General features: G+C 38.4%; 1 protein-coding gene across 1 annotated transcript in view; it reads left to right on the top strand.

The window, feature by feature from the left end:
• LOC139764953 (probable glutamate receptor) overlaps positions 1-26,020 on the top strand; it is a 47,021-nt gene that overhangs the window by 19,943 nt on the left and 1,058 nt on the right. The window contains exons 3-5 of the mRNA XM_071692011.1: positions 2,324-2,541; positions 3,497-3,677; positions 12,261-12,360. Of these exons, the coding sequence (XP_071548112.1) occupies positions 2,324-2,541; positions 3,497-3,677; positions 12,261-12,360 (499 nt within the window). The remainder of the gene's footprint in view (positions 1-2,323; positions 2,542-3,496; positions 3,678-12,260; positions 12,361-26,020) is intronic.

The raw sequence follows: 26,020 nt of genomic DNA, 5'->3' as shown, positions 1-26,020 counted from the left end.
ATACACACGTCCACACACGCAAATATACATACCTACACAGCTTTCCATGGTTTACCCCGGACGCTTCACATGCCTTGATTCAATCCACTGACAGCACGTCAACCCCTGTATACCACATCGCTCCAATTCACTCTATTCCTTGCCCTCCTCTCACCCTCCTGCATGTTCAGGCCCCGATCACACAAAATCCTTTTCACTCCATCTTTCCACCTCCAATTTGGTCTCCCTCTTCTCCTCGTTCCCTCCACCTCCGACACATATATCCTCTTGGTCAATCTTTCCTCACTCATTCTCTCCATGTGCCCAAACCACTTCAAAACACCCTCTTCTGCTCTCTCAACCACGCTCTTTTTATTTCCACACATCTCTCTTACCCTTACGTTACTTACTCGATCAAACCACCTCACACCACACATTGTCCTCAAACATCTCATTTCTAGCACATCCATCCTCCTGCGCACAACTCTATCCATAGCCCACGCCTCGCAACCATACAACATTGTTGGAACCACTATTCCTTCAAACATACCCATTTTTGCTTTCCGGGATAATGTTCTCGACTTCCACACATTTTTCAAGGCTCCCAAAATTTTCGCCCCCTCCCCCACCCTATGATCCACTTCCGCTTCCATGGTTCCATCCGCTGACAGATCCACTCCCAGATATCTAAAACACTTCACTTCCTCCAGTTTTTCTCCATTCAAACTCACCTCCCAATTGACTTGACCCTCAACCCTACTGTACCTAATAACCTTGCTCTTATTCACATTTACTCTTAACTTTCTTCTTCCACACACTTTACCAAACTCCGTCACCAGCTTCTGCAGTTTCTCACATGAATCCGCCACCAGCGCTGTATCATCAGCGAACAACAACTGACTCACTTCCCAAGCTCTCTCATCCAAAACAGACTTCATACTTGCCCCTCTTTCCAAGACTCTTGCATTTACCTCCCTAACAACCCCATCCATAAACAAATTAAACAACCATGGAGACATCATACACCCCTGCCGCAAACCTACATTCACTGAGAACCAATCACTTTCCTCTCTTCCTACACGTACACATGCCTTACATCCTCGATAAAAACTTTTCACTGCTTCTAACAACTTGCCTCCCACACCAAATATTCTTAATACCTTCCACAGAGCATCTCTATCAACTCTATCATATGCCTTCTCCAGATCCATAAATGCTACATACAAATCCATTTGCTTTTCTAAGTATTTCTCACATACATTCTTCAAAGCAAACACCTGATCCACACATCCTCTACCACTTCTGAAACCACACTGCTCTTCCCCAATCTGATGCTCTGTACATGCCTTCACCCTCTCAATCAATACCCTCCCATATAATTTACCAGGAATACTCAACAAACTTATACCTCTGTAATTTGAGCACTCACTCTTATCCCCTTTGCCTTTGTACAATGGCACTATGCACGCATTCCGCCAATCCTCAGGCACCTCACCATGAGTCATACATACATTAAATAACCTTACCAACCAGTCAACAATACAGTCACCCCCTTTTTTTTATAAATTCCACTGCAATACCATCCAAACCTGCTGCCTTGCCGGCTTTCATCTTCCGCAAAGCTTTTACTACCTCTTCTCTGTTTACCAAATCATTTTCCCTAACCCTCTCACTTTGCACACCACCTCGACCCAAACACCCTATATCTGCCACTCTGTCATCAGACACATTCAACAAACCTTCAAAATACTCATTCCATCTCCTTCTCACATCACCACTACTTGTTATCACCTCCCCATTTACGCCCTTCACTGAAGTTCCCATTTGCTCCCTTGTCTTACGCACCCTATTTACCTCCTTCCAGAACATCTTTTTATTCTCCCTAAAATTTACTGATAGTCTCTCACCCCAACTCTCATTTGCCCTTTTTTTCACCTCTTGCACCTTTCTCTTGACCTCTTGTCTCTTTCTTTTATACTTCTCCCACTCAATTGCATTTTTTCCCTGCAAAAATCGTCCAAATGCCTCTCTCTTCTCTTTCACTAATACTCTTACTTCTTCATCCCACCACTCACTACCCTTTCTAAACAGCCCACCTCCCACTCTTCTCATGCCACAAGCATCTTTTGCGCAATCCATCACTGATTCCCTAAATACATCCCATTCCTCCCCTACTCCCCTTACTTCCATTGTTCTCACCTTTTTCCACACAGTCTCAGGAGAGACTGTGTATATATATATATATATATATATATATATATATATATATATATATATATATATATATATATATATATATATATATATATATTTATACATTATTTATTTCATGTGATCTTTATAGAGATACCAGAACTTCCTTACTTGCACTGGGAGCGTATAATGTTGGCACTTTGGCTCCTGACTACCGTGGTGTTGACGAAGAGCTACGCTGGCAACCTTATGTCTCTTCTGGCCGTGAGGCACATCCCACAGCCCTACCAGACGCTTAGGGACGTGGTGGATGACCCTTCAGTGACCCTGATATTATCTGCTGATTCCGCCGAGTTACAGTATATGCGGGTAAGAGACGAAATCCTTTTGTGCTCACTCAATGTCTTGCATGTAGATTGAAATTTTATAAAAGGAGAAGAACAGAAGCAATGATGATGGCTTAAAATGGTATAAACCTTTTGTTTGAATATATTCTACTTGTTGTGAGAGCAATTAGAGGAATAAAGAGTCTTTGTTATCATCTTTTCTTTTAGTGTAATTATGAGAATAATTGTTGATGGTGTTTTTAATTTGCTGCGGAGCCAGAGACTAAGATTAAAAGGATGAAATACACAGAAGTGAGAAGTGGAGGTTATGTCTACGAGGCCGTTAACAAGACATAAGTAATACAAATACAAACGTTGAGGCTAATTTTCATTCTATCTTTGAATAGGGATGTTTACAATAGTGATTTACGAGACTGTCTGTTTGTGATGTATTTGTGGTGTCAGACATGTAACTAAGAACAGCGATATCAGATGTGGGATTTGACAGTGGCGGGGATGGTGATTTAGCCTCATCACATACTGTTGGATGGGGTCATGTGATGGTTCGAGAGACTTGGGACGGTCACTCTGTTGCTTGCTTCGTGGTAGGTGATGAACTGTTCTGCTGCCATGTCTCTAGCATGTGTGTGTGTATATGTGTGTGTGTGTGTGTGTGTGTGTGTGTGTGTGTGTGTGTTTGTTCTTGAGAGGTGAATTACGATAAACACCAGATGGGGAAAGAATTTGAGCTATAGAAAGACAAAAGTTTAGATCACCTGATAGTTACAAAGGACCCCGTCGAGTGATAGACACAGTGAAACGAATCATCATAATTCCTGGTAATGTTTAACTATACGACCCTACCACGCAGTGCATATTGTAACTTAGATATTCAATATTAGTAACTTCTATTTAAGGAAGAGGAAATTACTCAATAAAAAGGGTGTCCATTTAAACTCTTTCATCATCGTAGACTAATCTATGGCACCGTTTTGCAGTCTGTGGAGTCTGGAATATTCCGTGAGGTCGCCGACCTGGAGAAGGAAGCACGTATGATCTTCAGAAAGCAGTCAGAGTTTCCTGACGCCATGGACACCTTGGTAAAGCAGGGTGACCACGTCCTAATTGTGGTCACCATAGATTTAAAGATGTATATGTCTCGACACTTCACACAAACAGGTACTAGATATGTATAATTGTATGTGCCATAATTACATGTAGGTATAAGATGAAATTAATGATAAGAATAATGATATATAGAAATGAAATCTGCTCATATATATATATATATATATATATATATATATATATATATATATATATATATATATATATATATATATATATATATATATATATATATATATATATATATATATATATATATATATATATATATATATATATATATATATATTATATATATATATATATATATATATATATATATATATATATATATATATATATATATATATATATATATATATATATATATATATATATATATATATATATATATATATATATATATATATATATATATATATATATATATATATATATATATATATATATATATATATATATATATATATATATATATATATATATATATATATATATATATATATATATATATATATATATATATATATATATATATATATATATATATATATATATATATATATATATATATATATATATATATATATATATATATATATATATATATATATATATATATATATATATATATATATATATATATATATATATATATATATATATATATATATATATATATATATATATATATATATATATATATATATATATATATATATATATATATATATATATATATATATATATATATATATATATATATATATATATATATATATATATATATATATATATATATATATATATATATATATATATATATATATATATATATATATATATATATATATATATATATATATATATATATATATATATATATATATATATATATATATATATATATATATATATATATATATCGAGGATGTAAGGCATGTGTACGTGTAGGAAGAGAGGAAAGTGATTGGTTCTCAGTGAATGTAGGTTTGCGGCAGGGGTGTGTGATGTCTCCATGGTTGTTTAATTTGTTTATGGATGGGGTTGTTAGGGAGGTGAATGCAAGAGTTTTGGAAAGAGGGGCAAGTATGAAATCTGTTGGGGATGAGAGAGCCTGGGAAGTGAGTCAGTTGTTGTTCGCTGATGATACAGCGCTGGTGGCTGATTCATGTGAGAAACTGCAGAAGCTGGTGACTGAGTTTGGTAAAGTGTGTGAAAGAAGAAAGTTAAGAGTAAATGTGAATAAGAGCAAGGTTATTAGGTACAGTGGGGTTGAGGGTCAAGTCAATTGGGAGGTGAGTTTGAATGGAGAAAAACTGGAGGAAGTGAAGTGTTTTAGATATCTTGGAGTGGATCTGGCAGCGGATGGAACCATGGAAGCGGAAGTGGATCATAGGGTGGGGGAGGGGGCGAAAATTCTGGGAGCCTTGAAGAATGTGTGGAAGTCGAGAACATATCTCGAGAACATTGCCTTTGTACAGTGGTACTATGCACGCATTCCGCCAATCCTCAGGCACCTCACCATGAATCATACATGCATTAGATAACCTTACCAACCAGTCAACAATAAAGTCCCCCCCTTTTTTCATGAATTCCACTGCAATACCATCCAAACCCGTTGCCTTGCAGGCTTTCATCTTCCGCAAAGCTTTTACTACCTCTTGTCTGTTTACCAAATCATTTTCCCTAACCCTCTCACTTTGCACAACACCTCGACCAAAACACCCTATATCTGCCACTCTTTCATCAAATACATTCAACAGAGCTTCAAAATACTCACTCCATCTCCTTCTCACATCACCACTACTTGTTATCACCTCCCCATTAGCCCCCTTCACTGAAGATCCCATTTGTTACCTTGTCTTACGCACTTTATTTACCTCCTTCCAAAGCATCTTTTTGTTCTCCCTAAAATTTAATGATACTCTCTCACCCAAACTTTCATTTGCCTTATTTTTCACCTCTTGCACGTTTCTCTTGACCTCCTGCCTCTTTCGTTTATACATACCCCACTCATTTGCATTATTTCCCTGCAAAAATCTTCCAATTGCCTCTTTCTTCTCTTTCACTGATGATCTTACTTCTTCATTCCACCACTCACTACCCTTTCTAGCCCACCTCCCACGCTTCTCATGCCTGAAGCATCTTTTGCGCAAGCCATCACTGCTTCCCTAAATACATCCCATTCCTCCCCACTCCCCTTACGTCCTTTGTTCTCACCTTTTTCCATTTAGTATTCAGTCTCTCCTGGTGCTTCCTCACACAAGTCTCCTTCCCAAGCTAACTTACTCTCACCACAATCTTCACCCCAACATTCTCCTTCTTTTCTGAAACCCTCTACAAATCTTCACCTTCGCCTCCACAAGATAATGATCAGACATCCCTCCAATTGCACCTCTCAGCACATTAACATCCAAAAGTCTCTCTTTCGCGCGCCTGTCAATTAACACGTAATCGAATAAGATTCTCTGGTCATCTCTCTTACTTACATACGCATACTTAAACCAGGTATTCCCAATCACCAGTCATTTTTCAGCACATAAATCTACAAGCTCTTCACCATTTCCATTTACAACTGAGCACCCCATGTATACCAATCATTCCCTCAACTGCCCCATTAATCACCTTTCATTCATATCACCCATCACTATAACCCAGTCTCGTGCATCAAAACCACTAACACACTCATTCAGCTGCTCCCAAAACACTTGCCTCTCATGATTTTTCTTCTCATGCCTAGGTATATATGCACCAATAATCACCCATCTCTCTCCATCAACTTTCAGTTTTACCCACATCAATCTAGAATTTACTTTCTTACACTCTATCACATACTCCCACCACTCCTGTTTCAGGAGTAGTGCTACTCCTTCCCTTGCTCTTGTCCTCTCACTAACCCCAACTTCACTACCAAGACATTCCCAAACCACTCTTCCCCTTTACCCTTTAGCTTCGTTTCACTCAGAGCCAAAATATCCAGGCTCATTTCCTCAAACATAGTACCTATCTCTCCTTTTTCCTCATCTTGGTTACATCCACACACATTTAGACATCCCAATCTGAGCCTTCGAGGAGGATGAGCACTCCCCGCGTGACTCCTTTTTCTGTTTCCCCTTTTAGAAAGTTAAAATACAAGAAGGGGAGGGTCTCTAGCCCCCCGCTCCCGTCCCCTTTAGTCGCCTTCTACGATATATATATATATATATATATATATATATATATATATATATATATATATATATATATATATATATATATATATATATATATATCTTTTTTGTCACTTATTTATTATACTTTGTCGCTGTCTCCCGCGTTACCGAGGTAGCGCAAGGAAACAGACGAAAGAATGGCACAACCCACCCACATACACATGTATATACATGCACGTCCACACACGCACATATACATACCTATACATCTTAACGTTTACATATATATACACACAGAGACATATACATCTATACACATGTACATAGTTCATACTGTCTGCCATTCCCGTCGCCACCCCGGCAAACATTATATGATAACCCCCTGCCCCCGCATGTGCGCGAGTTAGTACTCGGGAAACACAAAAAAAGGCCACATTCGTTTACACTCAGGTTCTAGCTGTCATGTATAATGCACCGAAACCACAGCTCCCTTTCCACATCCAGACCCCACAAAACTCTCCTTGATACAATCCAGACGCTCCACATGCCCTGGTTCAATCCATTGACAGCACGTCGACCCCGGTATACCACATCGCTCCAATTCACTCTATTCCTTGCACACCTATCACCCTCCTGTATGTTCAGTCCCTGATCACTCAAAATCTTTTCCTCCACCTTTCCACCTTGAATTTGGTCTCCAACTTCTCGTTTCCTCCACCTCTGATATATACATCCTTTTTGTCAATCTTTCCTAACTCATTCTTTCCATGTGACCAAACCATTTCAGAGCACCCTCTTCTCTCTCAACAACACTCTTTTTATTACCACACTTCTCTCTTACCCTTTCATTACTTACTCGATCAAATCACCTCATTTCCAGCACATCCACCGTCCTCCGCACAACTCTATCTATAGCCCACGCCTCGCAACCATACAACATTGTTGGAACCACTCTTCCTTCAAACATACCCATTTTTGCTTTCCAAGATCACGTCCTCGACTTTCACACATTTTTCAACGCTCCCAGACTTTCACCCCCTCCCCTACCCTATGATTCACTTCCGCTTCATGGTTCCATCCTCTACCAAATCCACTCCAAGATATCTAAAACACTTCATTTCGTCCAGTTTTTCTCCATTCAAACTTACCTCCCAACCGACTTGTCCCTCAATCCTACTATACTTAATATATATATATATATATATATATATATATATATATATATATATATATATATATATATATATATATATATATATATATATATATATATATATGTATATATAGATATATATAGATATATATAGATATATATATATATATATATATATATATATATATATATATATATATATATATATATATATATATATATATATATATATATATATATATATATATATATATATAAGTGAGTCAGTTGTTGTTCGCTGATGATACAGCGCTGGTGGCTGATTCATGTGAGAAACTGCAGAAGTTGGTGACTGAGTTTGGTAAAGTGTGTGAAAGAAGAAAGTTAAGAGTAAATGTGAACAAGAGCAAGGTTATTAGGTACAGTAGGGTTGAGGGTCAAGTCAACTGGGAGGTAAGTTTGAATGGAGAAAAACTGGAGGAAGTAAAGTGTTTTAGATATCTGGTAGTGGATCTGGCAGCGGATGGAACCATGGAAGCGGAAGTGGATCATAGGGTAGGGGAGGGGGCGAAAATCCTGGGAGCCTTGAAGAATGTGTGGAAGTCGAGAACATTATCTCGGAAAGCAAAAATGGGTATGTTTGAAGGAATAGTGGTTCCAACAATGTTGTATGGTTGCGAGGCGTGGGCTATGGATAGAGTTGTGCGCAGGAGGATGGATGTGCTGGAAATGAGATGTTTGAGGACAATGTGTGGTGTGAGGTGGTTTGATCGAGTAAGTAACGTAAGGGTAAGAGAGATGTGTGGAAATAAAAAGAGCGTGGTTGAGAGAGCAGAAGAGGGTGTTTTGAAATGGTTTGGGCACATGGAGAGAATGAGTGGGGAAAGATTGACCAAGAGGATATATGTGTCGGAGGTGGAGGGAATGAGGAGAAGAGGGAGACCAAATTGGAGGTGGAAAGATGGAGTGAAAAAGATTTTGTGTGATCGGGGCCTGAACATGCAGAAGGGTGAAAGGAGGGCAAGGAATAGAGTGAATTGGATCGATGTGGTATACCGGGGTTGAAGTGCTGTCAGTGGATTGAATCAGGGCATGTGAAGCGTCTGGGGTAATCCATGGAAAGCTGTGTAGGTATGTATATTTGCGTGTGTGGACGTATGTATATACATGTGTATGGGGGTGGGTTGGGCCATTTCTTTCGTCTGTTTCCTTGCACTACCTCGCAAACGCGGGAGACAGCGACAAAGCAAAAAAAGAAAAAAAAAATATATATATATATATATATATATATATATATATATATATTCCTATAAATTCACGGGAAAAATTAAACACGATAAGTTCCCAAGTGCACTTTCGTGTAATAATCACATCATCAAGGGAGACAAAAGAGAGAAATATGTGCCAGTTGATATACATCGCAGAGACGAAGCTAGGACGCCATTTGGTAAACATGCGATTGTCTAAGACATATAATGAACGTTCATAAACTTGTCATTTTACAAATTTTATCAACAAGAAGGTTATCTAATTTGTATAGACCTTCACTAATACTAAGATAATTATTCTTTGTGTATATCAACTGACTTATATTTCTCTCTTGCGTCTCCCGTGATGTGATTATTATATGAAAGTGCACTTGGGAACTTATCTTGTTTCAATTTCCCCGTGGACTCCTAGGAATATATTGATCAAGCGCAAAATTGTCATCCTTTCTAGTATATATATATATATATATATATATATATATATATATATATATATATATATATATATATATATATATATATATATATATATATATATATATATATATATATATATATATATATATATATATCATTATTGCATTATTGGATTCCCTAATAAATGGCTAGCGAGGGTGAAGATTTGAACAGAGTGTATGATAAGAGGAAATGATATGTGAAAGAATTTGCTAAAACTAAGTAAGCTCCATAAGAAAACGTGTGTGAAGATATACCAGGAGAGGATAGATGTAGTGATAAAAGGTGAAAGTGAAAAATGTTCGGGGAGTGGGTAAAGAATGTTATATTTAGGCAAGCATGTGCGAGAGATATGTGTGGCATGCGGTAGATGGTTGGTGGTCAGGAGGGAATGTATAGGGGTAGTGGAATGAGGAATTTAACTAGCTCGTCAGATAAAAAAAGAGAGTTTTACAGTCGTTACTTGCGGGAAGGGGTGAGAGTGACTGGGAGATTTATAAAGAAAGTGGCAGGATGTCAAAGGGAAAATTCGAGAGTTGAAAAAGAGGGCAAATGGGAGTTAGAATAAGCGAATGTAAGCAAACTTCAGAGAAAAAAGAAAATGTTTTGGAATGAAGTTAGAAGTGTGAGGAAAATAAGAGAAGAAAAATGAAAATCGGTGAAGGAGGCAAATGAGGAAGAGGTAACAGGCAGTGATGAAGTGAAGAGATAAAGTGAGTTTTTGAAGGATCGTTGAATGTGTTTGATAATATAATGGCAGATGTAGGGTGTTTGGGTCGGGGAAGCATGTGAAGTGAAAGAGCCATGGAAAGTAGTTTGGTCAAAACAAAAGTGTTGAAAGACTTGTGTAGGATAAAATCTGACAGGCTGGGAGGAGTGGATAGCATTACAAGGATTTCATAAGAGGGGTAACGGTGTTGTTGATTGGTTAGTTGGGATTTTTAATGTACGCATAGATCATGGTAAGATGACTGAAGATTCGCGGAATGCATTTATAGTTGCACTATATAAAGGCAAAGGGGGGATATAAAGAGCGTTCAAATTATAAAGTTTGTTGAGTGTGCTGAATAAGTTGTATAGAAGGGTGGTGAATGAGAAGGTTATGGCATGCCCAGAATATCAAAAAAAGGGGAGCAACAATGTGGTTTCAGGAGTGGTAAAGAATGTGTGGATCACGTGTTTGCTTTGAAGAATGTGTGTGAGAAATGCTGAGGGTGACAGATGAAGCTGAATGTGACATTTATGAACACGGATAAAGCGTATCGTATGGTTAATAGAGATGCTCTGTGGAAGGTTTTATGAATATATGGTGTGGTAGGAAAGCTATTAGGAGCAGCTAGGAGTTTTAATCAATCAAGAGAGCAAGGCGTGCTTGAGAGCAAGTAGTGAGGAAGGAGTGGCTCGAGTGAAGATGGGTCTGCGAAGGGGGTGCTTGATGTCACCATGGCTGTTTGGTCTATTTGCGGATGAGTTGGTGAAGGAAGTAAACGCAAGAGTATTGGAAAAAGGAGCAGGTATGCAGTCTCTTAGTGATATGGGATGGATCTGGGAGGTGAGTCTTTGTCGTCTGCGATGACACAGCACTAGTGGCAGATTCGAGTAAGAATCTACTAAAGTTGAGGTCTGAATCTGGAAGGCTGTGTGATGGGAGGCTGTGTGAATGGAAAAAAGAATTGAGAGTAATTGTGAATAAAAGTAGGTTTATTTGTTTTGGCAGTGCAAAAAAAAGTTAGCTGGAGTGTGAGTCTGAATAGAGAAAATTTGGAGGAAGTGAAATCTTTTAGATACTTGAGTGGGCGTGGCTGGGAGTAGAACAATCGAAGCTGAAGTGAGGCATAGGGTGGGTGAGGGGGTGTAAGATTTGGGAGCACTAAGGATGGTGTGAATATAGAGGTCGCTTTGTGCAAGATGAGACAGTGGGTATGTGTAATGGTATAATAGCCCAAGCTATGTTATATGGATGCGTGGCATGAACTATGGATGAGAATGTACGAAGGGGAATGCATGTGTTGGAAATTAAATGTTTGAGGACAATATGTGGTGTGAGAAGGGTTGATCGATTAAACAATAATAGGGTAAGAGAGAGATGTGGTAATAAGAAGAGTATTGTTCAGAGCTGATGAGGGTCTACTCAAATGGTTTGGACTTATGGAGAGAATGAGTTAGAAAAGTTTGACAGAAGAGGATTTATATGTTATAATGGAGGGCACAAGGAGAAACTGGAAGTGGTAGGATGGAGAGAGAAAAAAGCTTAAGTGTTCCCTTGCCTGAACATGCAAGAAGGTAATACCCTGCAAGGGATAGAGTAAATTGGAGTGACGTGGTTTATAGGGGCGACATGGTGTCACTGGACTGAACCAGGACATATTAAGCACCTAGGAAAACCACGGAAAGGTCTGTGGGGCGTGGTGGTTGTCTTTAGTTTCTACACATTGCACAAGACAGCTACAGAATGGATGTGAGCAGATGAGGAGTTTACTTCGTCTGTTCCCTCGCTAACGCGGGAAAAGTCGAACAGGTATGAAGGAAAGAAAGATAGAATTTCCTATCATCAGGCAATGAAAAAGGCTTCGATTACATATACGGATTATCAATACACAACCCATATACTCTTCTGTTTTAGGTGAATGCTACTTCTATGGATCTAAAGAGGAATTCCTGCCTTTGATAGGATCCATGATCACCCCAAAAGACAGCCCTCTTCTTCCAGCTCTTAATGAGAGGTACCATCATTTTATATACTATAGTATCAATCTAAGTGGAGTCAAGACAAATATCATTGTTACGTAAGCGTGAAGATTTAAATCAAACAGACTCAGTCGAATACATATATGTATATATATATATACACACACATATATATATATATATATATATATATATATATATATATATATATACATATATATTCATATATATATATACATATATATATATATATATATATATATATATATATATATATATATATATATATATATATATATATATATGTATATATATATATATATATATATTTATATATATTTCTGTATATATATATATATATATATATATATATATATATATATATATATATATATATATATATATTTATATATATTTCTGTATATATATATATATATATATATATATATATATATATATATATATATATATATATATATATATATATATATATATATATATATATATATATATATATATATATATATATATATATATATATATATATATATATATATATATATATATATATATATATATATATATATATATATATATATATATATATATATATATATATATATATATATATATATATGGGGATAGGGGAGCAAGAATACTTCCCACGTATTCCCTGCGTGTCGTAGAAGGCGACTAAAAGGGGAGGGAGCGGGGGGCTGGAAATCCTCCCCTCTCGTTTTTTTTTTTTTTTTTTTTTTTTTTTTCCAAAAGAAGGAACAGAGAATTGGGCCAGGTGAGGGTAGTCCCTCAAAGGCCCAGTCATCTGTTCTTAACGCTACCTCGCTAATGCGGGAAATGGCGAATAGTTTGAAAGAAAGAAAAAGATATATATATATATATATATATATATATATATATATATATATATATATATATATATATATATATATATATATATATATATATATATATATATATATATATATATATATATATATATATATATATATATATATATATATATATATATATATATATATATATATATAAGGGGATAAGAGTGAGTGCTCAAATTACAGAGGTATGAGTTTGTTGAGTATTCCTGGTAAATTATATGGGAGGGTATTGATTGAGAGGGTGAAGGCATGTACAGAGCATCAGATTGGGGAAGAGCAGTGTGGTTTCAGAAGTGGTAGAGGATGTGTGGATCAGGTGTTTGCTTTGAAGAATGTATGTGAGAAATACTTAGAAAAGCAAATGGATTTGTATGTAGCATTTATGGATCTGGAGAAGGCATATGATAGAGTTGATAGAGATGCTCTGTGGAAGGTATTAAGAATATATGGTGTGGGAGGAAAGTTGTTAGAAGTACTGAAAAGTTTTTATCGAGGATGTAAGGCATGTGTACGTGTAGGAAGAGAGGAAAGTGATTGGTTCTCAGTGAATGTAGGTTTGCGGCAGGAGTGTGTGATGTCTCCATGGTTGTTTAATTTGTATATGGATGGGGTTGTTAGGGAGGTAAATGCAAGAGTTTTGGAAAGAGGGACAAGTATGAAGTCTGTTGGGGATGAGAGAGCTTGGGAAGTGAGTCAGTTGTTGTTCGCTGATGATACAGCGCTGGTGGCTGATTCATGTGAGAAACTGCAGAAGCTGGTGACTGAGTTTGATAAAGTGTGTGGAAGAAGAAAGTTAAGAGTAAATGTGAATAAGAGCAAGGTTATTAGGTACAGTAGGGTTGAGGGTCAAGTCAATTGGGAGGTGAGTTTGAATGGAGAAAAACTGGAGGAAGTGAGGTGTTTTAGATATCTGGGAGTGGATCTGGCAGCGGATGGAGCCATGGAAGCGGAAGTGGATCATAGGGTGGGGGAGGGGGCGAAAATTCTGGGGGCCTTGAAGAATGTGTGGAAGTCGAGAACATTATCTCGGAAAGCAAAAATGGGTATGTTTGAAGGAATAGTGGTTCCAACAATGTTGTATGGTTGCGAGGCGTGGGCTATGGATAGAGTTGTGCGCAGGAGGATGGATGTGCTGGAAATGAGATGTTTTAGGACAATGTGTGGTGTGAGGTGGTTTGATCGAGTGAGTAACGTAAGGGTAAGAGAGATGCGTGGAAATAAAAAGAGCGTTGTTGAGAGAGCAGAAGAGGGTGTTTTGAAGTGGTTTGGGCACATGGAGAGCATGAATGAGGAAAGATTGACCAAGAGGATATATGTGTCGGAGGTAGAGGGAACGAGGAGAAGAGGGAGACCAAATTGGAGGTGGAAAGATGGAGTGAAAAAGATTTTGTGTGATCGGGGCCTGAACATGCAGGAGGGTGAAAGGAGGGCAAGGAATAGAGTGAATTGGAGCGATGTGGTATACCGGGGTTGACGTGCTGTCAGTGGATTGAATCAAGGCATGTGAAGCGTCTGGGGTAAACCATGGAAAGCTGTGTAGGTATGTATATTTGCGTGTGTGGACGTATGTATATACATGTGTATGGGGGGGGGTTGGGCCATTTCTTTCGTCTGTTTCCTTGCGCTACCTCGCAAACGCGGGAGACAGCGACAAAGTATAATAAATAAATAAATAAATAATATATATATATATATATATATACATATATATATATATATATATATATATATATATATATATATATATATATATATATATATATATATATATATATATATATAAGTAACGTAAGGGTAAGAGAGATGTGTGGAAATAAAAAGAGCGTGGTTGAGAGAGCAGAAGAGTGTGTTTTGAAATGGTTTGGGCACATGGAGAGAATGAGTGAGGAAAGATTGACCAAGAGGATATATGTGTCGGAGGTGGAGGGAACGAGGAGAAGTGGGAGACCAAATTGGAGATGGAAAGATGGAGTGAAAAAGATTTTGTGTGATCGGGGCCTGAACATGCAGGAGGGGGAAAGGAGGGTAAGGAATAGAGTGAATTAGATCGATGTGGTATACCGGGGTTGACGTGCTGTCAATGGATTGAATCAGGGCATGTAAAGCGTCTGGGGTAAACCATGGAAAGCTGTGTAGGTATGTATATTTGCGTGTGTGGACGTATGTATATACATGTGTATGGGGGTGGGTTGGGCCATTTCTTTCGTCTGTTTCCTTGCGCTACCTCGCAAACGCGCGAGACAGCGACAAAGCAAAAAAAGAAAAAAAAAGAAATATATATATATATATATATATATATATATATATATATATATATATATATATATATATATATATATATATATATATATATATATTTCTTTCTTTCTTTCAAACTATTCGTCATTTCCCGCGTTAGCGAGGTAGCGTTAAGAACAGAGAACTGGGCCTTTGAAGGAATATCCTCACCTGGCCCCCTTTTCTATTCTTTCTTTTGGAAAATTAAAAAGAAAAAAAAATATATATATATATATATATATATATATATATATATATATATATATATATATATATATATATATATATATATATATATATATATGTAACCAAGATGTGAAAAAAGGAGAGATAGGTAGTATGTTTGAGGAAAGGAACCTGGATGTTTTGGCTCTGAGTGAAACGAAGCTCAAGGGTAAAGGGGAAGAGTGGTTTGGAAATGTCTGGGGAGTGAAGTCAGGGGTTAGTGAGAGGACAAGAGCAAGGGAAGGAGTAGCAATACTCCTGAAACAGGAGTTGTGGGAGTATGTGATAGAATGTAAGAAAGTAAATTCTCGATTAATATGGGTAAAATTGAAAGTTGATGGAGAGAGGTGGGTGATTATTGGTGCATATGCACCTGGGCATGAGAAGAAAGATCATGAGAGGCAAGTGTTTTGGGAGCAGCTAAATGAGTGTGTTAGCGGTTTTGATGCACGAGACCGGGTTATAGTGATGGGTGATTTGAATGCAAAGGTGAGTAATGTGGCAGTTGAGGGAATAATTGGTATGCATGGGGTGTTCAGTGTTGTAAATGGAAATGGTGAAGAGCTTGTAGATTTATGTGCTGAAAAAGGACTGATGATTGGGAATACCTGGTTTAAAAAGCGAGATATACATAAGTATACTTATGTAAGTAGGAGAGATGGCCAGAGAGCGTTATTGGATTACGTGTTAATTGACAGGCGTGCGAAAGAGAGACTTTTGGATGTCAATGTGCTGAGAGGTGCAACTGGAGGGATGTCTGATCATTATCTTGTGGAGGCTAAGGTGAAGATTAGTATGGGTTTTCAGAAAAGAAGAGTGAATGTTGGGGTGAAGAAGGTGGTGAGAGTAAGTGAGCTTGGGAAGGAGACCTGTGTGAGGAAGTATCAGGAGAGACTGTGTACAGAATGGAAAAAGGTGAGAACAATGGAAGTAAGGGGAGTGGGGGAGGAATGGGATGTATTTAGGGAATCAGTGATGGATTGCGCAAAAGATGCTTGTGGCATGAGAAGAGTGGGAGGTGGGCTGTTTAGAAAGGGTAGTGAGTGGTGGGATGAAGAAGTAAGAGTATTAGTGAAAGAGAAGAGAGAGGCATTTGGACGATTTTTGCAGGGAAAAAATGCAATTGAGTGGGTGAAGTATAAAAGAAAGAGACAGGAGGTCAAGAGAAAGGTGCAAGAGGTGAAAAAAAGGGCAAATGAGAGTTGGGGTGAGAGACTATCAGTAAATTTTAGGGAGAATAAAAAGATGTTCTGGAAGGAGGTAAATAGGGTGCGTAAGACAAGGGAGCAAATGGGAACTTCAGTGAAGGGCGTAAATGGGGAGGTGATAACAAGTAGTGGTGATGTGAGAAGGAGATGGAATGAGTATTTTGAAGGTTTGTTGAATGTGTCTGATGACAGAGTGGCAGATATAGGGTGTTTTGGTCGAGGTGGTGTGCAAAGTGAGAGGGTTAGGGAAAATGATTTGGTAAACAGAGAAGAGGTAGTAAAAGCTTTGCGGAAGATGAAAGCCGGCAAGGCAGCAGGTTTGGATGGTATTGCAGTGGAATTTATTAAAAAAGGGGGTGACTGTATTGTTGACTGGTTGGTAAGGTTATTTAATGTATGTATGACTCATGGTGAGGTGCCTGAGGATTGGCGGAATGCGTGCATAGTGCCATTGTACAAAGGCAAAGGGGATAAGAGTGAGTGCTCAAATTACAGAGGTATAAGTTTGTTGAGTATTCCTGGTAAATTATATGGGAGGGTATTGATTGAGAGGGTGAAGGCATGTACAGAGCATCAGATTGGGGAAGAGCAGTGTGGTTTCAGAAGTGGTAGAGGATGTGTGGATCAGGTGTTTGCTTTGAAGAATGTATGTGAGAAATACTTAGAAAAGCAAATGGATTTGTATGTAGCATTTATGGATCTGGAGAAGGCATATGATAGAGTTGATAGAGATGCTCTGTGGAAGGTATTAAGAATATATGGTGTGGGAGGCAAGTTGTTAGAAGCAGTGAAAAGTTTTTATCGAGGATGTAAGGCATGTGTACGTGTAGGAAGAGAGGAAAGTGATTGGTTCTCAGTGAATGTAGGTTTGCGGCAGGGGTGTGTGATGTCTCCATGGTTGTTTAATTTGTTTATGGATGGGGTTGTTAGGGAGGTAAATGCAAGAGTCTTGGAAAGAGGGGCAAGTATGAAGTCTGTTGGGGATGAGAGAGCTTGGGAAGTGAGTCAGTTGTTGTTCGCTGATGATACAGCGCTGGTGGCTGATTCATGTGAGAAACTGCAGAAGCTGGTGACTGAGTTTGGTAAAGTGTGTGGAAGAAGAAAGTTAAGAGTAAATGTGAATAAGAGCAAGGTTATTAGGTACAGTAGGGTTGAGGGTCAAGTCAATTGGGAGGTGAGTTTGAATGGAGAAAAACTGGAGGAAGTGAAGTGTTTTAGATATCTGGGAGTGGATCTGTCAGCGGATGGAACCATGGAAGCGGAAGTGGATCATAGGGTGGGGGAGGGGGCGAAAATTTTGGGAGCCTTGAAAAATGTGTGGAAGTCGAGAACATTATCTCGGAAAGCAAAAATGGGTATGTTTGAAGGAATAGTGGTTCCAACAATGTTGTATGGTTGCGAGGCGTGGGCTATGGATAGAGTTGTGCGCAGGAGGATGGATGTGCTGGAAATGAGATGTTTGAGGACAATGTGTGGTGTGAGGTGGTTTGATCGAGTAAGTAACGTAAGGGTAAGAGAGATGTGTGGAAATAAAAAGAGCGTGGTTGAGAGAGCAGAAGAGGGTGTTTTGAAATGGTTTGGGCACATGGAGAGAATGAGTGAGGAAAGATTGACCAAGAGGATATATGTGTCGGAGGTGGAGGGAACGAGGAGAAGAGGGAGACCAAATTGGAGGTGGAAAGATGGAGTGAAAAGGATTTTGTGTGATCGGGGCCTGAACATGCAGGAGGGTGAAAGGAGGGCAAGGAATAGAGTGAATTGGAGCGATGTGGTATACAGGGGTTGACGTGCTGTCAGTGGATTGAATCAAGGCATGTGAAGCGTCCGGGGTAAACCATGGAAAGCTGTGTAGGTATGTATATTTGCGTGTGTGGACGTGTGTATGTACATGTGTATGGGGGGGGTTGGGCAATTTCTTTCGTCTGTTTCCTTGCGCTACCTCGCAAACGCGGGAGACAGCGACAAAGTATAAAAAAAAAAAAAAAAAAAAAAATATATATATATATATATATATATATATATATATATATATATATATATATATCATCCCCCGGGATAGGGGAGAAAGAATACTTCCCACGTATTCCCTGCGTGTCGTAGAAGACGACTGAAAGGGGAGGGAGCGGGAGGCTGGAAATCCTCCCCTCTCGTTTTTTTTTTTTCTATAATTTCCCAAAAGAAAGAACAGAGAAGGGGCCAGGTGAGGATATTCCCTCAAAGGCCTGGCCCTCTGTTCTTAACGCTACCTCGCTAACGCGGGAAATGGCGAAATGATATGAAAGAATATATATATATATATATATATATATATATATATATATATATATATATATATATATATATATATATATATATATTATTTATTTATTTATTTTATCTATTTATTTATTTTGCTTTGTCGCTGTCTCCCACGTTAGCGAAGTAGCGCAACGAGAGAATGGCCCAACCCACCCACATACACATGTATATACATATACGTCCACACACGCAAATATACATACCTATACATTCCTATGAGTCCACGGGGAAAATAAAACACGATAAGTTCCCAAGTGCACTTTCGTGTAATAATCACATCGTCAGGGGAGACACAAGAAAGAAGTATAACAGTCACTTGATATACAACGAAGAGACGTAGCTAGGACGCCATTTGGTAAACATACGATCGTCCAAGACAGACAAAGAGCATATCATGAACTGCTATGTGGACAAGGTGAATTTTTTTACAAATTTTATCAACAATAAAGTTATCGAATTTATGTAGACCATCTCTAATATTAAGACTATAATTCTTTGTGTATTGGATAATAGAAGATTCAATGATGTTTCTCTTGGCACTGGAGTTAGAGTTAGTAACTGTGTTGGCATTACTCCAGTCAATACAATTATCATATTCTTTAACGTGATTAAACAAGGCATTTGATTCTTGTTCCGTTCTTATACTATATTAATGGAGCTTAAGTCTAACAGAAAGATTCTTACCAGTCTGCCCAGCATAAAACTTATCCCAATTTCTACATGGCACTTTATGGATGCACCTAGGAGCATTTTCCGTTGTTTCCCTGATTAAGATAATCTTTATAGTATCACTGTTGCTGAAGGCAATATTTACATTAAAGGATTTAAGCAACATGGGAAATAAAGCAAAATTGTCATTAAAAGGGAGAACTAAAAGATTCTTGGTGTCAATGGGAGGTTTGGGCTCAACTCTATAAAATGATTTCTTTGGTGACTTAAGGGATTTATTAATATAAGATCTAGGGTACTTTAACTTAGATAAAATAGAATATATCTACTAAAACTCATCATCAATATACTCTAGATTGTAAATGCGTAATGCCCTAAGGAACATAGATTGAAATGATGATCATTTAACTCTTATATTGAATGATCTTTTAATGATGACAACATATTCTGAACTCAGTAAGAGTCCCCTAGAAGCAGTTAATTCCCATTTCAATAAAGAACTAAAGTTTTTGTTGCAAGGTAATGGTTCTCATATCAAAAGTTTGTCATCTTTGTCCCCTTCATTGCCATATATGTATGGACTTATCAAAACACAACCAAAGTTTTCCAGCAAGACCTATAGTGAGTTCAGTAGGCTATATCACACATGAATTGTCAAAATGGTTGGTTTCTTTATTAAGCCCTTTAGTGGGTACGATATCAAATTCTAATATCATGAAGAATGTAGATTTAGTTAACAATCTTAACAATATCAATGTTAATTTTGAATTCAAACTGTTAGCTTTGATGTTCCCCTACTTTTCACAAAAGTTCCACTTGATGACCTTTTAGAATATTTATTTGATGTTTTGGATGATATTCATCTACCTGTTAAAAAGTCTGTTTTCATTGAACTGAAAAAAATTGTGTATATATGACTGTGTATTTCAATTCAATGGAATTTTTTGAAACAAAATTGCAAAAGGATATGGGAGGGATGTCTGCATGGGATATGTGATGTCTCCATGGTTGTTTAATTTGTTTATGGATGGGGTCGTTAGGGAGGTGAATGCAAGAGTTTTGGAAAGAAGGGCAAGTATTCAGTCTGTTGTGGATGAGAGAGCTTGGGAAGTGAGTCAGTTGTTGTTCGCTGATGATACAGCGCTGGTGGCTGATTCATGTGAAAACTGCAGAAGCTGGTGACTGAGTTTGGTAAAGTGTGTGAAAGAAGGGATGTGTAAATATGTAAATATGTAAATGTGAATAAGAGCAAGGTTATTAGGTACAGTAGGGTTGAGGGTCAAGTCAATTGGGAGGTAGGTTTGAATGGAGAAAAACTGGAGGAAGTAAAGTGTTTTAGATATGTGGGAGTGGATCTGGCAGCGGACGGAACCATGGAAGCGGAAGTGAATCATAGGGTGGGGGAGGGGGCGAGAATTTTGGGAGCCTTGAAGAATGTTTGTAAGTCGAGAACATTATCTCGGAAAGCAAAAATGGGTATGTTTGAAGGAATAGTGGTTCCAACAATGTTGTATGGTTGCGGGGCGTGGGCTATGGATAGAGTTGTGCGCAAGAGGGTGGATATGCTGGAAATGAGATGTGTGAGGACAGTATGTGGTGTGAGGTGGTTTGATCGAATAAGTAATGTAAGGGTAAGGGAGATGTGTGGAAATGAAAAGAGTGTGGTTGAGAGAGCAGAAGAGGGTGTTTTGAAATGGTTTGGTCACATGGAGAGAATGAGTGAAGAAAAATTGACCAAGAGGATATCTGTGTCAGAGGTGGAGGGAACGAGGAGAAGTGGGAGACCAAATTGGAGGTGGAAAGATGGAGTGAAAAAGATTTTGAGTGATCGGGGCCTAAACATGCAGGAGGGTGAAAGGCGTGGAAGGAATAGAGTGAATTGGAGCGATGTGGTATACCGGGGTCGACGTGCTGTTAAACCAGGGCATGTGAAGCGTCTGGGGTAAACCATGGAAAGTTCTGTGGGGCCTGGATGTGGAAAGGGAGCTGTAGTTTTTTTTTTTTTTTTTTTCCAAAAGAAGGAACAGAGAATTGGGCCAGGTGAGGGTATTCCCTCAAAGGCCCAGTCCTCTGTTCTAAACGCTACCTCGTTAATGCGGGAAATGGCGAATAGTTTGAAAAAAAAAAAAATATATATATATATATATATATATATATATATATATATATTTTTTTTTTTTTTCTTATACTTTGTCGCCTTCTCCCGCGTTTGCGAGGTAGCGCAAGGAAACAGACGAAAGAAATGGCCCAACCCACCCCCATACACATGTATATACATACGTCCACACACGCAAATATACATACCTACACAGCTTTCCATGGTTTACCCCAGACGCTTCACATGCCCTGATTCAATCCATTGACAGCACGTCAACCCCGGTATACCACATCGCTCCAATTCACTCTATTCCTTGCCCTCCTTTCACCCTCCTGCATGTTCAGGCCCCGATCACACAAAATCTTTTTCACTCCATCTTTCCACCTCCAATTTGGTCTCCCTCTTCTCCTTGCTCCCTCCACCTCCGACACATATATCCTCTTGGTCAATCTTTCCTCACTCATTCTCTCCATGTGCCCAAACCACTTCAAAACACCCTCTTCTGCTCTCTCAACCACGCTCTTTTTATTTCCACACATCTCTCTTACCCTTACGTTACTCACTCGATCAAACCACCTCACACCACACATTGTCCTCAAACATCTCATTTCCAGCACATCCATCCTCCTGCGCACAACTCTATCCATAGCCCACGCCTCGCAACCATACAGCATTGTTGGAACCACTATTCCTTCAAACATACCCATTTTTGCTTTCCGAGATAATGTTCTCGACTTCCACACATTCTTCAAGGCCCCCAGAATTTTCGCCCCCTCCCCCACCCTATGATCCACTTCCGCTTCCATGGTTCCATCCGATGCCAGATCCACTCCCAGATATCTAAAACACTTCACTTCCTCCAGTTTTTCTCCATTCAAACTCACCTCCCAATTGACTTGACCCTCAACCCTACTGTACCTAATAACCTTGCTCTTATTCACATTTACTCTTAACTTTCTTCTTCCACACGCTTTACCAAACTCAGTCACCAGTTTCTGCAGTTTCTCACATGAATCAGCCACCAGCGCTGTATCATCAGCGAACAACAACTGACTCACTTCCTAAGCTCTCTCATCCCCAACAGACTTCATACTTGCCCCTCTTTCCAAAACTCTTGTATTTACCTCCCTAACAACCCCATCCATAAACAAATTAAACAACCATGGAGACATCACACACCCCTGCCGCAAACCTACATTCACTGAGAACCAATCACTTTCCTCTCTTCCTACACGTACACATGCCTTACATCCTCGATAAAAACTTTTCACTGCTTCTAACAACTTTCCTCCCACACCATATATTCTTAATACCTTCCACAGAGCATCTCTATCAACTCTATCATATGCCTTCTCCAGATCCATAAATGCTACATACAAATCCATTTGCTTTTCTAAGTATTTCTCACATACATTCTTCAAAGCAAACACCTGATCCACACATCCTCTACCACTTCTGAAACCACACTACTCTTCCCCAATCTGATGCTCTGTACATGCCTTCACCCTCTCAATCAATACCCTCCCATATAATTTACCAGGAATACTCAACAAACTTATACCTCTGTAATTTGAGCACTCACTCTTACCCCTTTGCCTTTGTACAATGGCACTATGCACGCATTCCGCCAATCCTCAGGCACCTCACCATGAGTCATACATACATTAAATAACCTTACCAACCAGTCAACAATACAGTCACCCCCTTTTTTAATAAATTCCACTGCAATACCATCCAAACCTGCTGCCTTGCCGGCTTTCATCTTCCGCAAAGCTTTCACTACCTCTTCTCTGTTTACCAAATCATTTTCCCTAACCCTCTCACTTTGCACACCACCTCGACCAAAACACCCTATATCTGCCACTCTATCATCAAACACATTCAACAAACCTTCAAAATACTCACTCCATCTCCTTCTCACATCACCACTACTTGTTATCACCTCCCCATTTGCGCCCTTCACTGAAGTTCCCATTTGCTCCCTTGTCTTACGCACTTCATTTACCGCCTTCCAGAACATCTTTTTATTCTCCCTAAAATTTAATGATACTCTCTAACCCCAACTATATATATATATATATATATATATTTATATATATATATATATATATATATATATATATATATATATATATATATATATATATATATATATATATATATATATTTATATATATATATATATATATATATATATATATATATATATATATATATATATATATATATATATATATATATATATATATATATATATATATATATATATGATTCACTTCCGCTTCCATGGTTCCATCCGGTGCCAAATCTACTCCCAGATATCTAAAACACTTCACTTCCTCCAGTTTTTCTTCACTGAAATTTACCTCCCAATCGACTTGTCCATCAACCCTACTGTACCTAATAGCTTTGCTCTTATTCACATTTACTCTCAGCTTTCTTCGTCCCCGCACTCTACCAAACTCAGTCACCAACTTTTGCAGTTTCTCACCCGAATCAGCCACAAGCGCTGTATCATCAGCGAACAACAACTGACTCGCTTCCCAAGCTCTCTCATCCACAACAGACTGCATACTTGCTGTTTTTACCAAAACTCTTGCATTCACTTCTCTAACAACCCCATCCATAAACAAATTAAACAACCATGGAGACATCACGCACCTTTGTCGCAAACCGATATTTACTGACAAGCAATCACTTTCCTCTCTTCCTACTTGTACTCATGCCTTACATCCTCGATAAAAACTTTTCACTGCTTCTAACCACTCGCATCGCATATTATAAATTCTTAATACCTTCCACAGAGCATCTCTATCAACTCTGTCATATGCCTTCTCCAGATCCATAAATGCTACATACAAATCCACTTGCTTTTCTAAGTATTTCTTACATACATTCCTCAAAGCAAACACCTGATCCACACATCCTCTACCATTTCTGGAGCCACACTGCTCTTCCCCAATCTGATGCTCTGCACATGCCTTCACCCTCTCAATCAATAACCTTCCATATAATTTCCCAGGAATACTCAACAAACTTGTACCTCTGTAATTTGAGCACTCACATTTATCCCCTTTGCCTTTGTACAATGGCACTGTGCAAGCATTTCGCCAATCCTTAGGCACCTCACCATGAGTCACACATGCATTAAATAACCTTACTAACTATTGAACAACACAGTCACCCTCTTTTTTAATAAATTCCACTGCAATACCATCCAAACCCGCTGACTTGCCGGCTTTCATCTTCCTCAAAGCTTTTACTACCTCTTCTCTGTTTAATAAATCATTCTCCCTAACCCTCTCACTTTGCACACCACCTCGACCAAAACACCCTATATCTGCCACTCTATCATCAAACACATTCAACAGAGCTTTAAAATACTCACTTCATATCCTTTTAACATCACCAGTACTTGACCACTTCCGCATTAGCCACCTTCACTGATGTTCTAATTTGTTCCCTTGTCTTACGCACTTTATTTACCTCCTTCCAAAACATCTTTTTATACTCCCTAAAATTTAATGACTCTCTCTCACCCCAAGTCTTATTTGCCCTCTTTATCAACTCTTGCACCTTTCTCTTGACCTTCTGCCCTTTTCTTTTATACTTCTCCCACTCGTTTGCATTATTTCCCTGCAAAAATCGTCCAAATGCCTCTGTCTTCTCTTTCACTAATAATCTTACTTCTTCATCCCACCACTCACTACCCTTTCTAATCTGCCCACCTCCCACGCTTCTCATGCCACAAGCATCTTTTGCGCAAGCCACCACTGCTTCCCTAAATACATCCCATTCCTCCTCCACACCCCTTACGTCCTTTGTTCTCATCTTTTTCCATGTTGTACTTAGTGTCTCCTGGTACTGCCTCACACAAGTCTCCTCCCCAAGCTCACTTACTCTCACCACTCTCTTCACCCCAACATTCTCTCTTCTTCTCTTTAAACCTCTACAAATCTTCACCTTCCCCTCCACAAGATAATGATCAGACATTCCTCCAGTTGCACCTCTCAGCGTATTAACA

Source organism: Panulirus ornatus, chromosome 52 (assembly GCF_036320965.1).
Source record: "Panulirus ornatus isolate Po-2019 chromosome 52, ASM3632096v1, whole genome shotgun sequence".
Taxonomy (NCBI): Eukaryota; Metazoa; Arthropoda; class Malacostraca; order Decapoda; family Palinuridae; genus Panulirus; species Panulirus ornatus.
The sequence above is the reverse complement of the archived record's forward strand: the minus strand, read 5'-3'. Positions and strand labels throughout refer to the sequence as shown.